The 25,475-nt window shown below is 43.4% G+C and overlaps 2 protein-coding genes and 1 long non-coding RNA gene across 5 annotated transcripts in view; 2 read left to right on the top strand and 1 right to left on the bottom strand.

Moving 5' to 3' along the window:
* Pgant9 (polypeptide N-acetylgalactosaminyltransferase 9) overlaps window positions 1-14,845 on the top strand; it is a 182,612-nt gene extending 167,767 nt beyond the window's left edge. For 2 of the 3 annotated variants that reach the window (XM_070669300.1, XM_070669299.1), the window contains exons 10-12: window positions 7,489-7,599; window positions 11,416-11,544; window positions 11,722-14,845. In XM_070669300.1, the coding sequence (XP_070525401.1) occupies window positions 7,489-7,599; window positions 11,416-11,544; window positions 11,722-11,862 (381 nt within the window). In that variant the 3' untranslated portion in view covers window positions 11,863-14,845. Of the gene's footprint in view, window positions 1-7,488; window positions 7,600-8,411; window positions 8,517-11,415; window positions 11,545-11,721 lie in introns of all 3 variants that reach the window. The other variant, XM_070669301.1, reaches the window with a different exon arrangement.
* On the bottom strand, window positions 2,427-3,066 carry LOC139109896 (uncharacterized). Its single transcript, XR_011546906.1, has 2 exons — window positions 2,900-3,066; window positions 2,427-2,617 (listed from the first exon to the last, which is right to left on the bottom strand). It is a non-coding gene; the product is annotated as an uncharacterized lncRNA (long non-coding RNA).
* A 1,242-nt stretch (window positions 14,846-16,087) lies between the features above and the next one.
* LOC139109894 (serine-enriched protein) lies at window positions 16,088-25,079 on the top strand. Its single transcript, XM_070669310.1, is given in 9 exon segments — window positions 16,088-16,893; window positions 17,841-18,046; window positions 18,102-18,237; window positions 18,872-18,910; window positions 19,850-19,967; window positions 20,037-20,194; window positions 20,307-20,438; window positions 20,520-20,702; window positions 20,824-25,079. Coding segments are annotated over 8 exon segments (2,100 nt in total). The 5' UTR covers window positions 16,088-16,893; window positions 17,841-17,849; the 3' UTR covers window positions 21,961-25,079.
* The last annotated feature ends 396 nt before the right edge of the window (window positions 25,080-25,475 follow it).

Consider the following 25,475-nt stretch of genomic DNA (forward strand, 5'->3'; position numbering starts at 1 on the left):
TTTTTATGTACGTCGTCACGAGATTTTACAACGGTGCCGGCTGTCGTGCTCTATATTTCTGGAACCTATCAGCATACGTGTGGAGAGAGAGAGAGAAAGAGAGAAATGCAAACGAGAGAGAAAAACAAAAGAGAAGAAAAAGAAACGGGAATGCGGTAGCAATCGCGCGGTTATATTCCGACATGAAATTTCGAGCAAGGTTCGCCGCTTTTTTTTTTTCTTTTTTTTTTCGCCCCACGTAACCCTCGTTTCGCCGCGAAAAAACGAGCACACAAATACCGAGCAGAGGTGACGAGCGACAAACTCGTCAAAGTTACACGCGCGGTACACGCGAGCCATCCGCGCGAACCCGTCACTACTGATAGTGCATTAATATCGCTCGGGCGCGCGATTCATGGCGAGCGATCAATCACGCGGAGATTTATTTCCGTCGCGTTGTCCGCGCCCCCTCGTTCCCCCCCTCGCTTCCTCCATCTCTTTCTCCTTTCGCTGCATTCCGCCTTGGTGCATCCGTAATTGCGGAACGATTGTCGGATCTCCTCGAGGCCTGCCCGCGACGATATTACTGCGGCTGAAAACGCGCGCTTGAAACACGGACGATTCGAATCACGTAAGTCGACGCGAAAGACGGACCTCGAGAAAGCACACCGCCGATTCATTAAGCCCGCCGACGAAAGCTTGCGCGAAAAATTTATTTATTACTCAACCACCGTGCTTTCTCGTCGCAGTTGCGTAAATTTGTTTCGCGATATCGCGCCATTTATCCACGCGTGATTTATTCACGGCTGTTTCCAGCCCACGGTAACCGCTTCCGCGCGTTTAATCAATCTTTTATCGGCGTCTCGTCGCCGCCGATATTGTTGACGTGTTTTATTAATCAATTCGTTTCGATATGCACGCGATTCGGGACGCGGCTGTTAGTTATTTCACAATTTATTTTCATCGACCTAGCGAACCCGCGCCGCGCCCGCCGCTCGTACCGCTGCATTCGTAATTGCAAAATGATTGCGAGCGTTACAACGGGGATAAAATCCGTCTTCCCGGTTTTGTGTGTGCCTTGCGTTTCCGCGCGGATCGTTACACGCTGCTCTCCTCACATGCAGCTTTGCCACCCCGTGACAAAGTCACGGTACGTAGGTACCGGTATTAACGACATTGCACCGACGGATAAATTGCAGAGTCACGCGAGACGAATATTTCATACTTCATCATTCTTCCTCTCTCGCTTTCCTCCCAATTTCCTTTTGTTCTTTTAATTTTATCATAAGCCAACAGTGCATTAACCCGGCAACTGGCGCACGTCGGTGTTTAACGCAGTCGCGGCAAAAGTAAAAAGCTCCGCGGCGTAAAGCTTCCTTTTTCCTTTGAAGCCTCTTATTTCGGAGAAAATGCACAAGCTGTAACGCGTCATTTCCAGAACTCGACGAAAGTACGAAATTCTAATTCAAATTATTTACCTACCGCGACGGTGTCGCTTACGATCAAACGACGCGTTTACATCGTTGAATATAATTTTATAAAATCGCGCAATACCGATCGTTTCTCTCGTTATCGTTGCTACGTGCCCTTTTACTTAAACGTTCTGTTGCGCGCGGATATTTGCCATTCCGCGATAAGACATCCAGTTATGTCGTCTCGATTAATCGCATTGAATAATGTTCTCTATCCGTCCTCGTCTGTTTCTCACCCCGGGAATCGTTCTCTTCCTTAGCCGGGGGGTTAAACCTCGGCTTGCATTACAAGCGTCACAGTGTCACGCGACTCAAATATTTCGTGCTCGCGCCCCATCCCCTTACTCTCATTTATCTCTGTCTACCCCATCGCCACGCGCTCTTTCCCACCTCCGGCCGTCTCTTTTTCACGCCCGTGCCCTGCGTCTCGGCTCGTCTCGTTATCTTCACACTTCACTTGAATTTCTCGTATCAGGATCATCTCCGTCCTCCGTGCCTATCTCCGCGCAACGCCTTACAAGATAACCGAGCGCGCTAAAGTTCGCTGTACCGGAAATTCCGGGGGGGTAACTTTCGAGCACCGCGTTTCGTTACTTCCTTATCGAAGAGATATTTCAGGTTTTAATAATACCTTAAATTACCGACGTCCTCCGGTGACAAATACTTTATTCGATAAGCGTGATAAGTGCAAATTTACGGAATGACATAATTTCCGTTGTTAATCGGGTTATCGACAACTATAATTTGCGAGGTAAATATTAAATTAAATTTAAATTCAAGCTCTATTTCGATAGAATGTTTTATGGACGTATAATTTAATTTCAAGAAGAAGACGTGAGGATTTAATTTTTATCGCGTTGTTGAGATGATTATTGATTCCTACGCTTGTCTAAGTTTGTATCGCGATAATAAATATCAGTCAGTGCCATCGAAAAGTTATAGTTTGATTCGCAGTCGTCAAATATGTTTTACACGAGTTACGCGAATTTTTTTCGCATTAATATCGTTTTAAATCTTTTTTTAAATTACATTATTTTATATTGTAAAATTATAATTTTCATAAAAGCAATGCCCCATTTTTTAAAACGTTAATATAATGTAGAAGAATTTTGCTAACTCACCAATTTGATGCGCAGCAGCGGAGTTGCTGTACAGCTACGATGATACTGCAACAAAAATAAGAAATACAAATTGTAGAAACGTTCAAAATGTCCATCATAAAAAAAATGTACGCGCTTCTAAATAATTATTTTAATTACGTAGTGAAAAATGAAGTTATTTATTGTCTCGGCAAGAAAACTGCTAAATTAAACTTTTCTGAAATGTAATTCTCTTTCTATATTAATTAAGCTTTTTATTACTTTTTTATTTATTATCAAAATGACAAAGCGATTGCAATAAAAAGGAGGAGAGACTGTTAATTTTATACAACTGAAAGTAATGCTTACCCAGGAGTTGCTCCGCTGAGGCGTGATGCCCTTCCTGGGCCTCCTCCTCCTCTCAGTTTGGACGTCGTGACGAGTCGTCCTTCCGCGCACTGGAAACACGCGAAAATCACGACCGGATGAATTTAAAATCGCGGAAACTAATCACCGAACACATATCTCTCGCACGTTACTAACATAACTACTCCCGCTCTTAAATTTCGCATATAAAAAATCGCCCGATTAATTATTTATTCAAACGACTCTCGCGAGAAAACGATCGACGAACCATTTCGTACGAGCACTTGTATCGGCGACACGTAGACAAGTTTCATTGCAGCGAAGTCGTATCCCTCCGGGAAAGTGTTCTGTAACACAAAATTAAATAATCGTTAAAAAACCTAGATTTAGAAATACGATTAAGAGAATTAAACCACGAGCGTAATAAGAAATAAGTATTAAATGCGAAAGGTGTCGTTTTACGAATACTCTACGCGTCGAGATTATTAATCACGGAATCTAATTCGTGGTAGCCGATTGCTCTGTTCGTCACATATGTAATGATATTCGGCGACACGTAAGGAGATTTTTTACCTGTGTGTATGTACTGCGTGCTCGACTGCCTGTATCTGACTGAGGTATACAGTGACCTCGCGCAAGGCCACGTACGCCGCGAGCTCTTGTTTACGCATCTCACCCTGAGCAGGACAACGCGTTCTAAGGGAATCACTACGCTGCATTATTCATCACGTATTACTTTCCCGATTACTCAATCATTTACAGTTCACGTACGATCGACTTAAAGACACGAATATAATGTCCGAATGGGTATCTGAACTGCGTTTAAAGAAACGGGAAGCGTGGAAAGAGAACTAGCGTGCTATTAGTATTCTCACCAAAAAATCACGGAAGAGACGACCTCGTCCTCGTCGACGATCGACGAGTAGACCTCGTCGACGATCGTGTGATAGCCCGGTTTCTCGTTGCGCGAGGTAGGCGTTCGTCGTTCGCGGCAGCCGTCGTCACCCGTGCGTTTTCGCGTTCCCGAACAATACCTGCGCTCGACGAGGAGTCCAGCGGCGAAGGGCGAACTTTATTCGCGACGTACTCAAGCATCGTTCGACGATAATCGGAGAATAATCACCTCGCGCGGCACGTCGCGACAAAGAGCGGGACAAGCGCGGCGGCCATGTTTCTTTGGCGGAAGCGTCTCTGATGAAGTTGCCGCGGAAGGTGTCCGTCTACCTGGTGACGTCACAGCGGCCATCATGCGAGTGATCGAGCGCGCTAAGTACAATTCGAAACGGAGACGCACCGCCGGCGGTGTTTAATTGCACGTGGTCGCGCGACGAATAGTGGGACCTCGCGCTACGCCGAAAGAAATGGAACGGGAGGGGATGGGCATGGGACGGGGGTGGTGGGGAGAACGCGGTCTTCGTTCGAGCGCTCGGGCGTTCGGTATTAATTGTGTAATAATTCGTAATTCATTGCTGAAAGATGTTACATGGAAAATAATTTTTTTACGCATAGAAAACTAAAGCTAACTAGCCCGCGTTACTTTTTTGGATACGACGTTAATTAATATTTTTTTAATTATTAATTTATTATATTTCTCCTGAAATTATATATGAATTAACGAATGAATAATTATGTTCGCCTCAACGTTGCTCCGTTGAGACATGATAGCCTTCCTGGGCTTCCTGTTTTTTCAGTTTGAGATGCCAGTCCGTATCTTTCTTCCGCGCAGAGATCACTCGCGTGAACCGTGTCCAAGTTAATTAAAATCGCGAGAACTCATTGAACGCAGTATTTCCCACGTCACCGTATGATTTATTTTTCTTGCTTCCGGTATAACAGCCAATACACGGGGCGTGATCGAGAAATTAAAGGGACTGACAGATTACGCGTTTCTGTATTTCATTGCGTTTCATTCTGTGCAGTTTGTTGAAAAAGGCAGAACGGCGAGATATATGCTCGCATCTATTCACGCGCACAAATTGTGGTACTCCGTCGTCGCGTTGTTCGCGAAACAATAGCCGCCGGTCATGACGCCATATTCTCGCGAATGACAATTTCACGGCGCCGACGTGACATACGATATGCACGCACGTTTTACGCGAGGGACAATATTCCGATCGAGCATGATAATAAAAAGCAACGGAATCCGAAATAGTTCGGGAGCTCAGATACTATCGACCGACCCTTTCCATCCTTCGGCTTTTTACTTCGTTTCATCTCCACCTCCCCCGATGCCTGGCTTGTCGTTGCGATCCACTCACGTTTTACCCGGGATAAGGCAAGGAATGCATTTCGCTCTTTCTTTTTTTTTTTCTTTTTTTTATTCTTCTTTCCTTTCCCCTTTTTTTTCTTTCTCTGTTCAAGTGTACTGACACCGGCGTTCGCGAGCGGGCGGGAATAAGGGAAACTAAAAGGAAGCATCGCGGGGAAAAAAGCGACGGAAAAAGGAGGAATGTATAAAGGATGGGCGAGCATTTTCACGAAGTAGCATTTACGCGGCCGCGCACTTTGGAATGCGGTTCATGCCACACACGAAATAACAATTTCGCCGCTTAAGTTGCGCGCCGTGTCGGTGGAGCGCCGAAATCGGTTTTGCCGATCTTGGATTATTCGCACGCGACCATTCGTTTTCCTACGTTATTGCTACATCGTTGTCGAGAACATCGACACGCGTCGTTCAAAAAAATTACAGAATACGTGTTCGTACGTAAGCTTATTCTTCTATGTAGTCGCGGAGCTTACTTACGTTTTCACTGTCCTCCGTTCGGATTTCTTACCTTCGTCGCCTTTACTATGTGTCGCTTTTTCTCCCTTTTCTTTTTCTTTTTTTCCTTTTTTTCTTTTTTATTTGCTCCCAGAGAACCGGCTAAATCACGCTCAGCCTCCCTATCGCACGGAGGGAAAAGGGTGTGACTGGATTTATAGTTCACACGGCTCTACGACGGTCCAGAAATCGTACACGACGTGAATAATTTCGGACGTGCACGTGTTTCTGTACGTGCACGGGGAGGGTATATTTCTCCGGGGGGTACGCCGCGATTTTTGAGTCGTTCCTACACGAACTGCATGGATTTCCTATGCAAAACCGCGTGGAATAATAAAAACCGGTGCGATACCGCGCGCGGTTTCGTTTAACCCTCGCAATCTCGCATCGATCCCACATTCCACGATATGATTTTTAATAAGGCTCTCATAATATCTTCGCATGCAGCGCGCTTGCATAATCTTTCTGGAAATATTCTTAAAAAATCACCGTTTACGTCAGTAAGACTCGAGTAACTTTCTTTCTTTCTTTCTTTCTTTCTTTTTTTTTTTTTCGCTCTCTCACGTATGGATGAAAGTAGGATTTGCTGCAGCAAAAATGAAGGAGACGCGTTCTTCTTTGGATTATAGAATAACGAGGTACGAAATTCAGAAAATGTCCGAAATACGTGACCTTTCACGATTATTCAGCGCCCCGGCCCTTTTTCTCTCACCGAGTTAGGATCATAAAGTTGTCTAAATACCAGATCACATTTCTCATTGAGTTCACTAAGAGCCTTCGAGCCGCCTTTAATAATGTCGGCGGTGCGAGAACCTTGGAAATTTTATCGACCTCCAGGATACCCGGTTATAAATCACAGGTTTTTATTCCAGTCGGCCGACGAGTCGGACGCCGACGCGAGGACGAATCCTACGAGGATGAAGACGAGGGATAGGGCAGGGGGGGAGAGGGAATAAAGATGTTCGCATTGAAACTGCAACGACCACAGAATTCTTGCATGCAGCGAAATCAGGACTGCTGACCGAGCGCCGTAACTGAATGCACCTGCTGTTATACGCAGGCTTATATGTGTGCATATATATGTACTTATATGTATATATATATACATATATATACACGTACACGTGTGCACGTACGCCGTATGGTCGCGAACACACGCGTCGGACCGAACGAAATACGAGCAGACCTCATTTTCAATTTGTTTCCGTCTATTTGAAAAATGGAGAATGCAATCCGCGGTCTGTGCGGTCCTTGCTTTTCCAGGCATGCCGCAGAATCTGTGCATAAAAAAGGAAAGAATCATTGCGCAGCGAGGAGCGTAATTTTTTCCTTTTTTTTTTTCCTTTCTTTCTTTTTTTTTTCTTTCCTTTTTTTTTGTTGCCTTTTCATATTCTGTTTCAGTGGTCTCGCGAGAAAGTCAACGGATCCTGTCGCCGGAGATACACGGTTCAAAAATACAATCTTATTAATCTAATATTACCTTACAGATATGAATCCGACGCACGTCGTGTCTCGTTATATTTTTATCACCCTCGATTTTAAAATAGAGCAAAACATCGGCGGCTTCGCATTGACATTTCGAGCTTGCGCACTCATTCACGCATAATTAATCCGATCGAGAATAATATTCCATTTTAATTTCAAAGTACCGTAATCAAATGTCAAGCCGGAGAAATGATAAAAATGTAAAACAGGAATGTCTAAATGGCAAAGCCGTTGACGTTATTTTCTTTCTCGGTAATTTGTTTATTAATATGTACATATTCTTGGGCGTTACTAACGGTACGGCGGACACGCGCTAATTTCAAAATAAATTACTAACAATGAACAGGTCCGAAATCTCGGCGAGGGCGGTAACACCTGCCTGGACTCACCAGCTCGCAAGGCCGATTTGCACAAACCGTGCGGACTGTATCCCTGTCATCGACAGGGTGGAAATCAGGTACAATAGACACCCGCGCGAAAACTTTCCCTGATCACAAAACACATTTGTCTGTCCATTGTGCGATGCCTGCCTAGCGCTTGATGTGTGAAACTTGTCGTACGTCATCGATACGAAGCTCGAAACGGAAGCACGATTTTTTTACTGCAAATTTGGTTTAATTTTTACGTTCAACTTGAAAATTCTCGCGCGCGGCTGGCGTTTACAAAAAATACCCGCGTTTCATTGCGCATTTCGCGACGTCAAATGTTTGTTGTAATAAAATGTACAGCTGTAAATGCACTTTTGCTGCGTCGCGCGGGAAAATTAATAATTCTGTGAAGTTTATCGGATCGTATCACGAAGATCCGTTTTCGCTATCGGTTACAGCACAACGATAGCGCTTGTTAATCGTTATGGGCCGCCGGTATTTAGCCTAATTATTATCGTATAATCCTACGCGAATAAACAACGTGCGTGGATCGCTCGTTTCGAAATGCACGTCCCCGTAATTTCGCTGCGAAGCTAATCGAAGCTACATACCAAATTACTAGAAAATCGAGTTTCCGTCTCATCGGCGATATCGATCCGTTATCATTTCCCCAATGACGACCGAGTGTCTAATCGCACACGCGCACGTTCCACGCCATGTGTATTCGCGCTTCCGACTGCTTGGATGTCCAATCGAGCGGGCACGACGAGGATAGATAAAATCGCACGCTCTTCCGCGGCGAATTGACGCTAGACGAGCGACGATAAACCTTTTTTTTTTTTTCTTTTTCTTTATCCGCCCGGAAGTTAATCGTGTGGCATTCTCTTGAATTCTAACGCAGATACGGCAAATCGCTAGCAGAATGTGCATAGATTCATCAGGAAAATCTGAAGACTTGCATCAGCCGGTGGGCTTGTATCCCTGTCACCTTCAAGGCGGCAATCAGGTACATCCGTCGAAAAAAATAAAAAAAAAATAAAAAAAAATAGAACGATCGCAATTAACGATCGTTCGTCTCATTAAATCTCTTTTAATCGTTTCGATGGATGGGTGACAGGCGTATCTTTAATCTAATATCTGGTAACCGGGGGGTCGTAAATCTGCACGACTTGTAAAAGCTCTGATCCTTGGAACGCATGTGCGCTCGCGTGCACGCTAACTTGGCACTAATCGCTCCTGCGTTTCGACTCCGCGCGATTAGCGGCGTCGCTAATCTGGTGCAGGTGCTCATCAATCCATGTCTCTACTGCCTCTCGGCTAGGTGACCCCAATTGCTGCCTTTTGGCACGGTTTCACTCTGTTATCATCATTTCTCACATTGATATAGTAGGCTTAGATTTTAATCATCGACTTATTTCCTCCCCCACCCCCTCATTCTTCTTGTTCCTTCGATCCACGAACAAAAGCGAGAATATCGAAGACCAGGTGTCCCGAAAAAAAAGAAAAAAAACAAAAAAGAAAAAAAAATGTACGCGCATTAAACGTTCTTACAATTCCGTCCACTTTTCCATCTTCTTATAAATAAAGCTTGTCTCTTGCATGTTATACCTCAGGACCGCAAGTTTAATTCTCGGTAATTGGTTCAATAAAATCACGGAGGTAGACACGAATAAAAACAACCGTCTAGCTCCACCGCCTTTTTTCTTTTTTTTTTTTTTCTTTTCTTTTAATAATCTCTTCTACTTAGGTCGACGACAACGCGCGGGGGGAATACGCGGAGCGAGAGAAAAGCGGCAGCAATTTCGTCAGCGTTCATTTATTAGTGGGCTTACTCTCCGCCACTCGGCGGAATCGAGCGTACCGTGTAAATCCGCGCTTTATCTTGTTTCTTGCACTCATTCGGTCGATCGCTCGGTCTGTTATTAAAGCCCCCGCGCGAAATAGAGCTCTCTTGCGTATACGTGCACCGCGCGAATGCCGAAACGCGCGCTCGGCGTTTAACAACCGTGGCGAGTCCGTTACAACCAAAAACACAATCAGTCGGGCGGCGCTTGCTTAGCCCGGTAAAGCGCCGCTTTAATTTAGTTGTTTGCCCTCGCAATTAAGCCGCGGTTTCACGGCAATTACGCTTTCGGTCGTCGCCCGCGTGACACTGATGAAGTCGCGGGCGCCCCGCGCGTGCCGCGCTGGGAAAGGGGACGCCGCGACGGATTCGGGGATCAATCGCGATCGCGAACGATGGGAGATGAATAATCGCATCATCGAGCGGAAGGCGAGCGCATCGCCGAGAGATGACGGCCAGTTCGCTGCGGGGATGCTGCGCGCATATCCGGGCTTTTCTACGTTCCACGGAATTATCATCGTGCCGGAAGATCGCGATGTAAAAGTTGTTACGTCGCGATCGAAGCCGCGTATGCCAAGCCGACGAACGCGTCTCTTCCTCCGGATCGTTGGTCATTCTCATATCCCCCCCATTCTTTCCCCTTTGTACATACGAAAAGTAATGTAGGATGCGCCGTCGTAGATAAGCATGCGAGATATAACAAAGCGCGCGCGCGTACAGCTAACACGTAACACGCCCTGCATTTTGTACCTCAGACTCAACGCTACGTATTACGCTCTGATTTGAGCGAGAGTTTCAGGCAGAATGGAACGCGGGCTCGGTCCCATGGCTAACGATGCTTCATGACACATGTGCGCGGCGAATGCTTGCTTCTCGTTATTCCCCGTATCCTCTATCCCCTAATTATACTTGTAAAGCACGTCAAAACAATTGCTGTATTGCCGGCCCGACGATTCTGACAGATGCGGGTTCCAATTCCGCAGTCTATACCCGTCCGTTGTATTTTATTAGCGATAATTATGACCGCGCGAATATATGCAGATCCATCGACGAGCTCTCGCGGCCGTTTGTTTGCCGCGGTTATCGTCCGTATCCTCGCTTTATTTTTTTTTTCGATACACTACCGCTGAAATAATTCGGTCGCGGTTCCAACGAATCCTCCGGAATCGCGTTTCTGGATCCCGCGCTTCGACGACCGGCACGTCGAGAGTCAAAATCGCGTAAGAACGTTCCCCAATAACTTTATTGGTAACGTATGTGGCGATACGCAATATCCGCCGTCCATTCCGCGCAATCGGAAATGCTCGAGCAGCGAAACCGGCGCGACGTCCGGTCAGATAAGCGCAATTTCGAGGGCCACCGGACTCGATTATCGGCCGCTCATTACGGGCGCCGGATCGCTTTGACGCGCGTGCCCGCAAACCGGCAGCGAACCTTCGCGCAAACCGATGTATCCCGCTCCGCGGTAAAATAACTGCTGGCCGGTGCGCGATCGCTCGAAACAAATTATTCTACAGCTGGCGCGCGTTGCAAACGAACGGTCGGCGGTTCCTGTAACGCGGCAAAAATCCGCGTCTACCCGCTGCCGCCGCGCTTATAATAATACACACCGGCGGGATGCGCCGCGCATATTTACACATTCCACAGGCATGCAATCCGGCAGATTAAACGGACGGATATCGGACAATTTCCCGTTTTTGCACCGCCGCGATTTACGTTTTGTCGATACCCTCCTCCCCCTCCGATTTTATGAATATCATTGTTGCGGAGACGGATTTGCGACAATACCAGCGCGCGAACGCTTTGTAAAACTCATGAACGGGAATTTATACATATTAACTACCCGAGTTTCATCCGAGTTTTGGTTTTTACATTTTTGCACAGTAAAATGGAATCGGCATATTAATGATTATTTTTGATTTTGGTAAAACTATGTGCTCTTTTTTTTTTTTTCTCGGCCAATCGTTCGTTCGGTTTTTTCAATTTCGCAATGACATCTGTCAGAATCTCGCAGGCAAGCGCGCGATTTCTAAGATATATTAATCGAGATTGTTTGTCGCAGTACTGGATGCTCAGCAAGACGGGTGAAATCCGTCGAGACGAGTCGTGCCTGGACTACAGCGGCAGCGACGTCATTCTCTATCCTTGCCATGGAAGTAAAGGGAATCAACAATGGATCTACAATTCTCAGGTGATGGATCATCCTCGAATCACACGTCTTTCTTTTTTTTTTTCTTAAGTGAATTCTTAATATCAAATTAAATCATCTATCCGGCACGTAGTTTTTTAAAACCGATTCCCGTTTCTTTATTTAAATCGACACGAAGCGCTTCGACGAGGGAGTTAAATCTAATGCTTCTGTTTGCAGACTAATCATATCAGGCACGGTAGCAGCGACAAGTGTCTGGCGATCACGGAGAGCAAGCAGCAACTGGTGATGGAGGAATGCTCGACGAATGCCCCGAGACAGAGATGGTCCTTTGAGAATTACGACCCGTCGAAACTGTGATACCGCGCCTTCTCGCGTCGTCATTCGCACAATCGCGGTCACGGTCCCGAGCGCGCCGGGTCTTGGCTGCCAGGAAAACGATACTCGATCGCCAAGACCCGCTTTGGTAGATAAATCTTGAAAAAAATAAAAAATTAAAAAAATAAAAAAGAAAAAAAAAATCGCAAAAAGAAAACAAAAAAAAATGACCTGTGAAAGTGCCCGCTCGGGATCGCTTGGCTGGACCGACCTCAAGCTCCACGCGTTTCTACGATATTCGTCGAGAAACCGATCGTCGAGAACGACAGATATATTGATCCTCCCCGTCGGCGAGCTTGGAACGTGTGAAACAAAGCGGAAGATCGATCGATGCAACGAAACGTGTTTGCGAGGACAATATACTTAGAAAATTTTATACTCGGAAGAATCGCATTTAATTAGAATAAGTTCCGCGCGCCGAACGGCGCCGATTATGATTTTAGTTCTACGCTGTAGGCCTAAGTACTAAGAGTATTACGAGAGATAAGCCCGGACGTGGTCGTGGACGAACGTGATCGTATCGACCATCGAATAAGCTCTCGATCGTCACTTTCGTTCGCTGATCACATGCGCTTCCACGAGGATCAAAGGGGAAGCGGGATGCTCGATGCTATTACAAGGATAACGCGTCGTAACGATCCTTGCGGGCGAATCGTCGATTAATTTGTCTGAATAGAGGAACCGTCTTTCTTTCTATTGTATCTCCGTAACGGTACCGGTAATCCCCCCCAAGACCAAACCGCCAGCTTCGACGAGTCTGAATGCAGCTATTACTTTTTAGCAAAGTCAAGTGCCAAATTTAAAATACCCTGCTTCGCAAAACTGCTCGCCGGAGCAGTTAAAATGACGAACACGCAGCGCTGTTGACGAGAGCACGCAGGTTGCGTGCATTGAACGGTTTCAGAAGATCGTATTAGACGATACCTGCACAGTTACGCCCTTCTGCTAACTCTTGGAGTGCCATGCGCGAGTTCGAGAGGAAAACGCGACGAGAATTATAACTTCCTTAACGCAAGCTGCGTTTGAATAATTTCGCATTGTTCTCGTGCAATGACTCGCGAGATAACGTACGGATATCTTGTAATCGGAGACGATTTATCTTTATGTTATTTCCGATATCGTATTTCTTAGTACTCGAGAGGTATTTCGAAGACGGAGATGTCGCCAATCGGGGCACGAGCATTTTTTTTTCCCTTTACAATCTATTCTGTCCCGAAGACGTATACAATATCGTAAGCAATTTTAACCCTTTACTAAGATCGTTCACGTTAAAATAATCGTCAGACGTCGTACCGCTAATCGACGATTCGATCATCCACGACGGCATTCGTCGAGCGTTCGCGATATCTTGCTGCCTCTTCGAAGAACGCTGATATTTCTACATTCCAGATTTACCGAGATAAAGACGGCGGCAATTTTGCGTAACAAGAAGAAGAACATGTTTTATTTTATTATTATTTTCGTTTAGTTTTGTAATTTAAATATTCGCGTAGATTTTAATTAGAAACGTGCAGATGAGAAGCACGGCGAAACATTCCGAAAGCGAGAGAGCTGTTTAATTCTATTTGTATAATACATTCGTGTAAAATACAATATCTTGATACCAGTTCAGAGAACGTAAATACCGCCTAAGTAGGTCTAAGAGAATGTTAGTAGAGATCTAAGTGTGTGAAACATGTATGAATTATTAATCGTAAGCGGGATCATTTTCGCTTTCGACAGCCGTGAGTGGCACGCGGTCGTAAATCAGCGATTGATTGAACGTATAAATTCGCCAGCGGATACTTCATGAAAGGTACACTTTTGTAAGGAAGCATATGAATCGTTTCTTATAATTTTAGCCACATATCACTGTACGAGCGCGATTACGAATTGACGCGAATAATTCTTCGTATAAAAGTCTTCGTATAAAAATAAGATTTAACTCTAATACACGAACAAGTTTTTACATGTTAGTTATATATTTAAAGAAAAAAAAAAAAATTTATAACGTGTTTTCCTGAGGAAGTTCTAATTTAAAACTAGGAACGTGCGATTTAATGATTTTATCTGTGAAGTGTTCAGACATTTTATATTTGGGATAAATAATTTTTGCGTGCCAACGAAATCACGAATATCGCTACACGTGCAGAAAAACGCATATCGAGAAAGTTAATATCGACAATTGTAAAGACAAGCTGAAGAATTGTCAATCGTTCTTCGACAAATCTAATGTTGCGACGCAATTCTTTTTCTTACTTCGTTTACTTCATTACTCTAAAAAAATGTAACTGTAAAATTCCATATGTCGAAAAAGAAAAAGAAAAAAAAAATGTAGCGAAGGAAGATATTATATATAGAACTTTTTTTTAACGGAAAATGGGAAAAGGCGTATATAGCTCTGTTGAAAGCCGCGTCGCGCCCGAGTTTGCGATTTCGCGTGTAATTAATCGCGAACGTACGAATGCGCGCCTTTATTGAATGCAACTAACTAGCAATTTTTATTTCCGGACTATTCGAGTCTCGAGTTTTGCCAACGGCGAGACACGAAGCGCGATTGGATAGCTTAGGAAGTGTGATTGTGCAAGTCGCGGATGATCTTGCGTGCGAGAAAAATCCGCCTCGCGATTCGTTCCTAACGGTCCGACGCGAGCAGACGCGAGCGCGAGTGCAGATCGTCGGAGACGTTTATACAGATTATATATACGACATTTTCTACATTTGGTAAGGACGTTGCATATCGTAAGGGACAAAGACGATTGATAGTATAATTGTAACGTGACTAACGCGCGACCGCCGAAAAGAGAGAGAGAGACGCATGTTCCCCTTTGCGCACGGCGTCTGTCGCGTATTTAATTAATATAATATCAAACGTGCCTTATTTCGTGTATATATGAATATTATTATCATTATTATATCATTACTACAAACCTCTATCATAACGTGCAAGTATTTGTGTTGAATAAATCGATGTTGTTTTATGTTACTGATAGTTTTCAGGAAAACCCTGCCCTTCCCTCCTTCTCCCCCTCCCGACTTCTTTCATCTTACACTTAAGATTCTAAGTTGAATTTTATTTGCGTCTGCGTTAAGTGGATGCGAATACGCCGTACGGTATATTTTCGATAGGAGGAATATAAATAGGACTCTGGGACCTGGAAACGCTGTGCGAAAATGGAACGCGGCATGCTTTCGCTGTTAGCCCTGACCTAATTCTGACCACCCACGAGTTCCGCTTTCGAGGGGCAAGGTGAACAACGGCCCCGCCAAGGATCAATAATGACACCGGAAAAATCTCGAGGAGGAGGACGGGGGAGGCATTGTCGTTCCCACCTGACACGAATCCGGGCCGCAACGTGGGAGCACATTTTTATTTCAACTCCAAATGAACACGGGAAATGTTTTCTCGGCTAAGAGTTCATCATAACGACCTACCACTCCTATTTATCGAACCGTTTACCAATTATCGAGGGACTTGCTGTACAAGCGAGAATGAAATCGCTCGTTATTCTCGCGCAGGCGTCGTCGTCACGAGAAGGGACGCCGTACGAGGAGACTCCACACGTAGAGGGTTGAAAAGTCCTGCAAGGGCCGCCTCACGCAGCTTAAACCCGGAATATTTTAGATTACATTAATATACTTAGAAATAATTTAATGTTTATTCTTAAATTAAAATTCCCTCCTGCAGGGAACTTTAATTTTCTTTTTCTATTTCTTTTTCCGTGGAATTAATATACTTGTAGTAAACTTCTTGCTAACATTATTTCCGCAAACCAAATTAAAAATATTCACAAGTCTAATTACAAATTGATATTTTTCTTGAGTTAAATTTAGAGCGTCGCGTTCGCCTTCCAATCGCATCGCAACTTGTTGCCGCCTAGGCGTATTGATTAGAAGAGAAAGATAAGCAGACCTCTTTTCAGTGAATTACGAAAACTTGTCCCTCGGATAAATTAAAAATTAAATTGCAGAATATAAAATCAAACTTAATTATATATACATAATTTTCTTTAACCGTACATTTTATATATTGTAATATGATATATCATTGATAATAATAAACTATCATTGATATTGAATGAATGAAGTCCGAATCTATGGTGCAGCATTTCGAAACATTCTGAAACTGAGCTTAACCAATTGCCCCGACCCAAAGGTATCCGTTTCGCTGGAAACTACCCCGTCCGTAGGGGTAGGTTCTCCGGGTCGAGCCGGCGTAGAAACGGGTAGCGTCGACGTCGCTGAACGACGCAGGCGCCCTTGCGTCTACTCGTTGCCTTGTCGACGGGAACCTCTGAATCTGTTCAGCTCTTTGCTCGTCTAAAGGCTTCGCCCTGTGCTCTCTCCGGTCCGTGCAAACCATTCACGAAAGCAACCCCCCGGCAACGCGCCCGGAAGCCCTCCAGTCTTCGCGAAGACGGCGGCCAAGACTGGTGCTCGCGCGTGTCGTTTTCTGCGGTAAAATCAACCCCCTGGTCACCACCGCGACGAAAAGGGGCGGCGTACGTTCCAGACAGCTTCGTTGTAAACGCGCGTTGGAAACCGCCGCGATCAATCCCGCGACGTGTTGCATCGAGAGTTCATTACCGCGAGCCACCAGGTACCTGCCTCGCAATCGAAGTGGTCATTGATTTTTATTTTGCACTTTAACATTAATTTCGACTCGGCAAATTATCGTGACGTTGGAGTATGACCATCTTGTCTAAATTTTACGTTTTGAATTCTTGAGAATTGTACCACCGTTTGTATTCTCGGTTTATGTGAATCGCAACATACGCGTGATTAAAGTATTAACGAATGCGTTGACGAGAGACAAGTTCTCACCTTCTCGATAATTTGCTTCTCGTTCTCTCGCTCGTATTTGTAAGTGCGCGCTCCACGATTCCTACGTTAATAGTTAATCCTTTTCTATTTCTCGCACGCGTTTCAGCGAACGATTAATTTCTCCAACGATATTTAAGAAGAGAGTTAAAAGTGTTTTTTCGGGGCCAAAGCAGCCCGGCAAGCGAGAAGGCTCCGGGATCAAAGCAACAGGTAATACTTTATTTCATATTGGAATCCTTTTCCATTTTCTATTTTTTTTGCTATGAGAAATATAAATCTGTATTTAAATATCTGGTATTTCTTTAAACGATCGTTAGATGCAAAACGCCCGAAGAATTAATTCTTAAAAAAAATCCTGCCTCCCGTACAACGAAGATAAAATTAAAAAACCGATCTAAATAAATTTTTCCATGCACGAGTGCCTTGCGAGCGTTCGTTATTTGCCACGGTTGTTTGAAAAGTAACGACAATGGACGGCAGTAATTAATTATTACGAAGCATTATTGACAGGATTAATAGACGAGGCTGAAACGCGTATGCGTTAAACTCTTCTAAGTTTGATAACGAATTTTTCATTTAGCAAGTAGGTCGATTATGTTGCAGGAATTGCATTATGAGGAAAAGTACGCCCTTTGGCGTAGATACGTTCCGTCAACAACAAAAGCTCGCAGATTTTTCTCGTCGATAAAAGCGCCTCTGCCGCGCAAGCGAAATTTCTAAGAAAAGGGTTTATTTCGCGTTGTTGATACTGCACAGCCTTGCATAGAAGCATCGGATTACCTCATAACGAGGGAGAGAGAGGGGGACGGGGCATTGCGAAGATTATCTTTTAAATGATAATAGTTTATGGATGAAGGCGTCGCTTTTTTTATATAATCCCCTCGTATGCTGCGTATTAAAAGGCCATGATATTTTTATCGAGGCCTGCGCACTACTTGTGTACATAATGATTATTTAGCAACTTTATTTTTTTCTATGCCGCTTTCATGACGAATAAATAAATGTGACTTACGCTGCACATCCTGATACGTATCGCGACGGAGATTATAATTTACTGCAATTGGTTTCGGTTAATTAAAATCGTGGTTAAACGAAGCGAGGGCACGTTTAAAAATAGAATTACAATGACTGAATCTTATTTGCATTAAAATTAATAGCAGGAAGATATGGGCCCGATGCCGGAGGCTTCAGGATCTGGGATGGCCGACGAGGAGGATTACTCGACTTTCGAGAATAAGACCGGCCTCGCGGAGGATATGAAGTTCCTGGCGAGCATGCCGGAGCTCTGTGACGTTACTTTCCTCGTAGGCGACACCAGGGAGCCAGTTTGCGCCGTGAAAGCTGTCCTCGCGGCTAGGAGCAGGTTTGTATAGAAAACATCTACGAAATTGCACGTTATCATCCTTCTCAACTTGCAGGGTCTTCCATAAAATGTTGTACCAAACGCCGAGCCCGCAGCGCAAGAAAGAACCGCCGGTGCGAGAAAACAAGATCCGACTTTTCCTCAAGCGCAGCTCGGAACCGCTGTTGAATTTACAAAACGCTGCGCAACAGGTACGGGATAAAAAAGAATTGATATATTTTTTTACTTCGAAACTTATCGTTTGCCTTAACTAATAAAAAAATATATAAAATAAAAGAAAAAAAAGAGAAAGAGAAAAAAAAGAGAAATAAGCATAGCGGACTATATCGATTTGCAATGAAAAGGATACCTTCTTTTAATTTTACGGATACTTTTCTAACAGCTCCTTTTCCAATTTTCCTTCAAGTCAATATATTAATTGCGTGTATATATTGATTACGAAGTAAGATATTTAGAAGAAAGAGAATTGTTGTGTAAATAGCACATACGCAATATAAATATGAACAGTCTCTCAAATTAATCGACTCTAAGGCGAACACGCTCGATATGCAAAGCCCGATTTACGTCCTACTTTATTATAATTTAAGAAATATTTATAAAAACAAAATTCTATCGCTCTGTTAATTAATATACGAAACAAAAAAAAAAAAAAAAAAAAAGACAACGGCACGTCTTAAAATACAAACCGCTTTAACGAAGCGACAATGTTTTCGTCTCTTCTGGGACACGTTGCATATTAATCGTGACCGTCCTTCATAAAAAAAAAAAAAATTCCGCTTTTATCAGGATAGAAATAGTAAGTGTGCGTTTGTATATGTCGTGTAGCGGTCAGGGTTCACGCAGCAACTGGCCCCCATCCAAGAGGTACTTTGAACGTACAATTTTACATACTGATCAAAATTGTCACCGTAACTCCGCGTCTCGCCTCCTTTGCCTCCAGTATTTCTTTTCCCCCGTGATTACCCTCGTTTTATCTCGAACTCTCTTTCTGTACACTGCACTGCGATTTCGCACCGCGAAATCATTTAGAGGAGCCTGTCGTAGGCGTTCACCTGAGATTTGTGTATCGATAGAGCCGATGTTCCCTTCATTGCCTTGAACTTACACTTGAACAAACGCTCTTTTACTTTAATCATTTCTGTGCTCGTCGAACAGAGGTTTCGATTCCCGAGACTTATGCTCAGCCACGTAATTCACACGATTACGGCAGTAGACTGCGCTACACATTTGAAACTTTTTTTGCATGATCGATTGAACTGTATTTTCGTAGCCGTCAAGTTCATTATAGTCGTAGGTTGGCACGATTACGATACTCACTACTTTAGCTATCATACGATTCACGTAATAGCGAAACCAAGCGAACGAGTTGTGATCGTGAATGTTAATATCGACGTGCAAGTTTCTCGACGAGCTACCACAATTTATTGCTCAACAAAATGTTAAGTATGCGCTTCTTAAAAGAGCTATTAACACTTGAACATGTTCGCTCGGTTAATTAATTCGAAAATATATTACAACGCATCTGTCTAACATTTTAGATGCACAGTATACAAAAATTTGCACTTAATTGAAAAGAAACGTTACTATAATGTTCCCACTTAATGTTCTTTTTTTTTTCTTTTTTTTTTAAACATTATTTCTCGTCTCATTATTAGTGAATAATTTGATTTATTCACATTATTTGCGTTAGTCCTTACAGATTTCCCATGCAAGTAGCTTAGCACGGGTATTCGGTTTAAGCTTGAATTTTAAAGAGCTTCCATTTCTACGCTTAGACGTTTAGAGTTAATTTTTGTACCGCAGCCGCAATCACAGCAGCATCACACGCTGATTATCGAGGAATTCGAGCCCGATGTCTTCCGGCAGCTGATCGAATACATTCACACGGGATGCGTGACGCTGCAGCCGAGGACCCTGCTCGGTAATTAATTCTCTATGTAATACGTATGGAAATTTGATTTTGACGATTGACAGAATATTTTTATCGCAGGTGTAATGAACGCTGCCGATTATTACGGATTGGACGAGCTCAGGCGAGCCTGCGCGGGCTTCGTTCAATGTTGTATAACCGTCGATACGGTCTGCGCTTTATTAGCATCAGCCGAGCGTTACATACAGTATAAGTGCACGAAATCTTTGGTTCAGAAGGTAAGCCTCTAACTGTAAAAGTTCCCTATTTATTATCATACTATCGGCTTAGCTTTGAAATTAATTAATTGAAAATTTATACGGAATTCTTTTTTTTTTTTTTTTTGCAAAGGTGTTGGAGTTCGTCGACGAGCACGGAAACGAAGTACTGAATTTAGGATCGTTCACGCTACTGCCGCAACACGTTGTTCGCTTGATCCTCGCCAGAGAAGAGCTGCGCGCGGACGAGTTTACAAAATTTCAAGTAAGTTCTACTGAACGTAAACGCTTTCAGATTGAACGTATTCCCGCTCGTGAAACTTTCGCTAAATTCTTACGCTTGCAGGCTGCGCTAATGTGGAGTAAGAAATATTGCGACAATAATCAGAATACGCAGTTGAAGGACGTAATTGGCAACTTTATCGAGTACATTCAGTTCCACAAGATTCCAGCCACCGTGTTGATGCAGGAAGTGAATCCGCTGTCGCTGGTACCGCCGGAGATCATCATGAACGCCTTGGCTTATCAGGTTGCTTTTCCACATATTTTATTTACATAAATTTTATGAAAATATAAATTTAATCGACATAATTCTCTATAATTCGGCTGCATCTACAACATCAGTTTCTTTATGAAAGAATTTGTTGCAGGCAGACCCAACCAGTGTTGACCCCAGAAAATTCTCTCCCCACAGAGTGAGGAAGCAAGGCCGCAGTATGTCGGTCCAGTCGTCGCTGGATCCGTACGGCAGCATCACGACTTTGAGCTCGAGCGGCTCCGACGCCGGATCGGATCAGAAACAAAATTCTGGTAGCAACTAACCTCAGGCCACGGCCGCATTGACCGCGGCCGTTTCGGACGAGCCTCGACGAACCGAGGACATTTGTGGCCCCAGCGAGAAAGCGGCGCCGTCGGACGATGTTATTGCACAGGAGAAGGAGGAAAAGGAACGACCGCGAGCGCAGCAGCAGCAAGAGCCGCAGCAAGAACAGCAGCAGGAGCAGGAATCGATAGTTCAAGTTCACGCGGAGCAGGAGGCGCAGCCTCAGCCACAGCCTCCACCGCAGCCGCAACTGCAGCCGCAGCCGCAGCCGCAGGAGCAACAGAAGAGAGAAGAAGTGCAACCACAGCAGAAGGAACCGGGCCACCTTCAGCAGCAAGTCCGTCAGAAAATAGAGAACGCCAGGGAGCAACGGAAGCTACACCAAGAACATCAGCTTATGCAGCGTAAATTAGAATTAGAAGAACAGCTACGGCGCAAGTTCGAGCGCGACAAGGAAACGCTGCAGCGAAAACTAGCAGACGAGAGATACTTGCAGCAAAAGCTGGAGCGCGAGAAACTAGAGAAAGGAAAGGAAGAGATCACTCGGCCGAAAAAAGAGGAAGCGAAGCCTCCGACGAAAGACGACAAGCAGCCTCAAGTCCAGAAAGCGGACGAGCAATCGGAGCCGCAACAGAAGCGCAAGCAGGTGCAGGAGCTGGATAAAAACGAGCGAGCGAAGCTGCGCAAGCAGGGAGAGAAAGCACAACTCGCGGAGATGCTCCGTCAAGAGTCGCTTATTCAGCAACAAAAAATGGAGATAGCGGCGCAGCAGGAGGACGAGAAGGAACAACGACGGAAGGAGAAGCCGCAGCTGCAGCAGCCTGCGGAATCGCAGCCGCAGCCGCATCAAGATCAGCCAGAAGCACGGCCGCACGAAGGAGCCGGTGGACTTTACATTAGGATAGTGCTAAGGCACGAGGGTCGCGCGAATCTGGTCTGGCTATACAAAACGCATATATTCTAAATTCCCGTGAAACTCGGTCCCGTCGCTTCCGTCTGGTTGTTTCAAGCGGTTTCGCGGCTAACAATGGCTCTACGACTTTATCCATCCACGTTGAAAGATCGCGAACGCGATGCGCAAATGCCGTTTGCCATTAAGACGCGTCGCAGCTCTCCTCAGATATCCCAGAATTACTTAATGTCTTAGAAAGGCATTGGCGTTTTCCTTTAACGTTCTAACGTCGCGGCGCGCCGAAGGAACGCGCGCGTCGAAGCATCAACTGGTGCATGTAATCGACTTCTTCTTCACGGCGCAAGCAGAGCTTTAACGGTGCATCCGCCGCTGTAATCTCGGTAATCTCAATATGCCACTTCTAAGTGTAATCAATCAGAGGATTCCGTTATGCTCGATTGTCTATGATTGTCGCGGACGCGAGACAATCGCACTCCTGTTATTGTTACAAAAGGAAATATGTATTTGTTAAACGTAAAAAGATGTGCAAACGTAAATATGGGCACTTAAAGAGAACCCGGTGCCCGTCGCTTTGTTCGTTACTTTCTCTATCGAGAAGCGTACGATTCTGTTCAGTTAAACGCACGTTACTATCGCGGGCAGATTATTAACGTGAATTAATAATTAAGAGAATAAAATGTGGTCTCGTATAACCACAGTCATTATTATTTATCATTCGAACTTTTACGATCGCGTTATTTCTCGATAATTATTTCTAATAAAATTATTATTAATTTAAATTTTTTTTTCTAATTATCATAAATTATATCTATTGCGATCTTTTTACTTCGTGAATTTATCTCCATTATTAATCAACGAAACTGCATTATCGTCGGGCTTTTCGCTACGAAATATGTGTGATTGTAATGATGATCTCAGAGCGACTTATAATATATATGCTTGTTGAAAATAGATCTGATATTATATTATAGCCAAGAGAAATGTGTGCAGAATTCATGTATATTCTACTATCGTTTCTGGGCAGCGTGCTGGCAATTTGACAGTAACAGATGACTGTTGGAGAGCCTGATGTCTCGCCGCAGGCGCTTCCCTGGATATTATTATACGGAACGTGAGACATATTCATTTTTTTTTCATTCAGTTGCATCATCCATTATCTTGAAATCCAATAAAAAATCACAATAGAGCCGCGATTCGAGTAATAAAAAAATTAAGATAAAAAAAGTCTGAACATTTGCCGGATGAATTTCGCTGAAACGAACGCCATTGCCGTAGTCTTTAACTGTATGTGTAATCGATGCATGCAGCTGTGAAATACGTTAAATTTCAGTCCGTTATAAATAAAGTGCATAAAGTTAAGACACGCACGCGCGCGTCCTTAGATATATTTCAGTCCGATATAGCGATTATAGATGCAATTTAATTTTTAAGCAACGCTTAACACATAGATCCGAAGCGCAAAAAAAAACAAAAAACGCCATAATCGAATGTGAAAAACTAAAACACACAGCTGTCGCCTCTGATAATGTTTCATTACTGTCGCAAGCGCAGCTTATTTGCGTAGATGTGTTAACGATACGTTCATAAATGTGAAGATATTTACTTGTCTGTGTACCGTTGTCCGTTTGCGTGCAGCGACATTTTTATTGTTTGATACGTAAAGTGTATGTACAAAAAAAAAAAAAAAAAATATATATATATATAACATCGTTGAGCAGCCTAAATGGCGCAACCTCCTCATAATATAATATTAATCAATAGAGCGACTGAGCTGAATGTGGATAAAAGTATGAAGCAAAATAATGTGAGACTATTTTCCTTTTTTTTCTTTTTTAAATTAAAAATTATTTCAATTAAAACTAATTAACATGTTCACTATCACCGACGCGCAGGCGCGTCTACGATTTGCGCTTGTATCACCTCTTTTTAAACGCCCGAAGTTTTATACACCCTGTCGCCTCACCGAGATACCGCTTTTCGAGAGAATCACCGATACACGAAGTATTCCCTGGCATAAATAAAATAAATAATTAGTGATAGTAAACGTGTTAATTTAAACGATTTGTTTAGCAATTATTTCGGCCACTTAACGAATCGAAACATTACTACAGCTATTCCGTTGAGTCTTCCATCTGTTTCGCGACGAAGGAACAATAGAATAAATTTTTCGACTTAATATACAGAACGTGTGACGTCGCAATGTTGTAACTTTAGTTTAAGCTTTTCTTACTAATTAAGTAACATTTATGCGTCTGGTTTTGTACGTTGTTATCTCTTTAAGTAGGAATCGTTCTGCGTAAAAAAAAAGAAAAGAAAAAATGTACCGCACGTTTCTTTTACTCAAATGTAACAGAGAACGAGACGACAGACAAAAACTATATCAGAGAAAAGAATTATGAAATTGTATATGGTAAAATTGAAGCCGTTAATTCGCTGGCGATCGGTATAACTCTACCTAAAAGTTCGATCTATTTACTGTGATATGCCGTAGCCAAATCAGTCCAACTATAAATAAAAAAAAAAAAAAAAAAAACTAATTCATGTCAAAGCATTTTATTTTATTTTTTCTATCCGTGCTTTATTTTGCAGTTTTTTAATGTCTGCGGGAGATCGTAATAGACGAGACCTATTGTAATCTTTCGTGAGATAAAAAAAAGAGAGAAAAAAAAAAAATGATGATCGATCCTCCGAAGTATGAAAGGCGGTATTAACGCGCGCGCGTTTTATTTTGACGTTGATCTCTTATTTCTTTTTTTTTTTTTTTTTTCGCGTAAAAATCTATCATTCAACACCTGGATTACGTTATTCGCTCTACCGTATCCTAAGCGGGAAATGCCGCTGAGTAGTCAACGCGGTGATAAATCGCAGACAAATCATTCCAAATAAATAGCGAAAGGTGTTGCGCGCCAAAGAGATCGATGAATATTATCATGACATTTCGCACCCGTGGCTCTGCCGACCTTGTTCTCCTCACGATCGACTCGACTCGTTATGAGCGTCAGATGGTAGGCGCATCACAAATAATTATCCTTCCAACATCCCGGCTACGTTTATGACGTAAGATATCGCGAGATTTAGTCCGTCCCGATCTATCAATCGTGCCATCTGCCATTGAGGCTGTCTCGCCGGTGTTAACGGCCTTTTAAAAAGGTTCGATTATACCGAAATACTAGTCACGAGCGAAAGAAAAAAGAAAAAGGAAAAAAATAAAATAGAAGTTATAAATGTATAAAATTATTCTATACCTTTTCAACCTCGTATTTGAAATAACTCGTGCTTGTAAAATAAAAAAAAAATAATATATCTTTGTTTCGAGATACAAATTATAATTGAGATGCAAAGGACAGTATCGGAAAATCAAAAATAAAAAAGAATAAAAATGAAAAAAAAAACAACACTTGGAAACGTTCAACAGTCTTGCATTCTTTCGTAAATGATCTAGTGGAAATTACTTGGCAAGTGTTGTAACTTTCCACGGAATTTTTCAGTCAATTTACTTGTTCGTTGGTGGTATAACAATTGTTATCTGTTTGTTTTTTCTTTTTACAGAATCGTAGCAGCTGTCA

The sequence above is a fragment of the Cardiocondyla obscurior genome, linkage group LG19, assembly GCF_019399895.1.
Source record: "Cardiocondyla obscurior isolate alpha-2009 linkage group LG19, Cobs3.1, whole genome shotgun sequence".
NCBI classification, from domain to species: domain Eukaryota; kingdom Metazoa; phylum Arthropoda; class Insecta; order Hymenoptera; family Formicidae; genus Cardiocondyla; species Cardiocondyla obscurior.